At 53.2% G+C, this 639-nt stretch overlaps 1 protein-coding gene across 1 annotated transcript in view; it reads right to left on the bottom strand.

The window, feature by feature from the left end:
* LOC119594297 overlaps positions 1–639 on the bottom strand; it is a 14675-nt gene that overhangs the window by 123 nt on the left and 13913 nt on the right. Inside the window, 2 exon segments of the mRNA XM_037943358.1 lie at positions 3–119; positions 235–495. Coding sequence (XP_037799286.1) covers positions 3–119; positions 235–495 — 378 coding nt within the window.

Below are 639 nucleotides of genomic sequence, written 5' to 3' on the forward strand. Positions count from 1 at the left end.
CGGGAGACGGCGTTGTAGCGCCGGGCGACCGCCTGTCCCTCCGGCGTCCCGAGGTCAGGGCACGCCGCCGGAGATGACCTTGCTTGGTTTCGGCCGCTTTCAGGTGTCACAGATATGACCTGATAGGGTAGGGGAAGAACGCGAGAAAGCCGTTAGACTTTATCTAATATTTTTAAAAAATGCCTAAAGTTAATATCTTGCATCACGAGTAATACAAACCATTCTACAACTCACCTTGGTAGCCTTAAGATCCGTTTCCCTAAGCAGAACAACCCTGTAAACGGCCCTCGGGACGCCCTTCGTGTGCAAGATGACATTGATGACCGTCTGGCAGATGATAATGACGAAGCAGAAGGTGATGATGGCGGCGTACCAGACGTCGATGAGCTTGAGGTACGGCGTCCTGACGGAGGACTGCGTGGTGGACGTGAAGAGGGACGCCAGAACCAGCTGCGCCGTCAGGGAGATCATGATGCGGTTGGTGAAGTCGTCCAGCTGGTGGCCAGGTGGTTCGCAGGGGAGGTGACGATGGCAGAAGGGGAGGGATGAAGGGGGTTGGGGTGAGTATATTTGCGTTGCTTTACCTTCATTTATTCTTTGATTGTTTTAGCCATTTCTTTGACGAACCAGTCCACATGA

Source organism: Penaeus monodon, chromosome 33, assembly GCF_015228065.2.
Source record: "Penaeus monodon isolate SGIC_2016 chromosome 33, NSTDA_Pmon_1, whole genome shotgun sequence".
NCBI classification, from domain to species: domain Eukaryota; kingdom Metazoa; phylum Arthropoda; class Malacostraca; order Decapoda; family Penaeidae; genus Penaeus; species Penaeus monodon.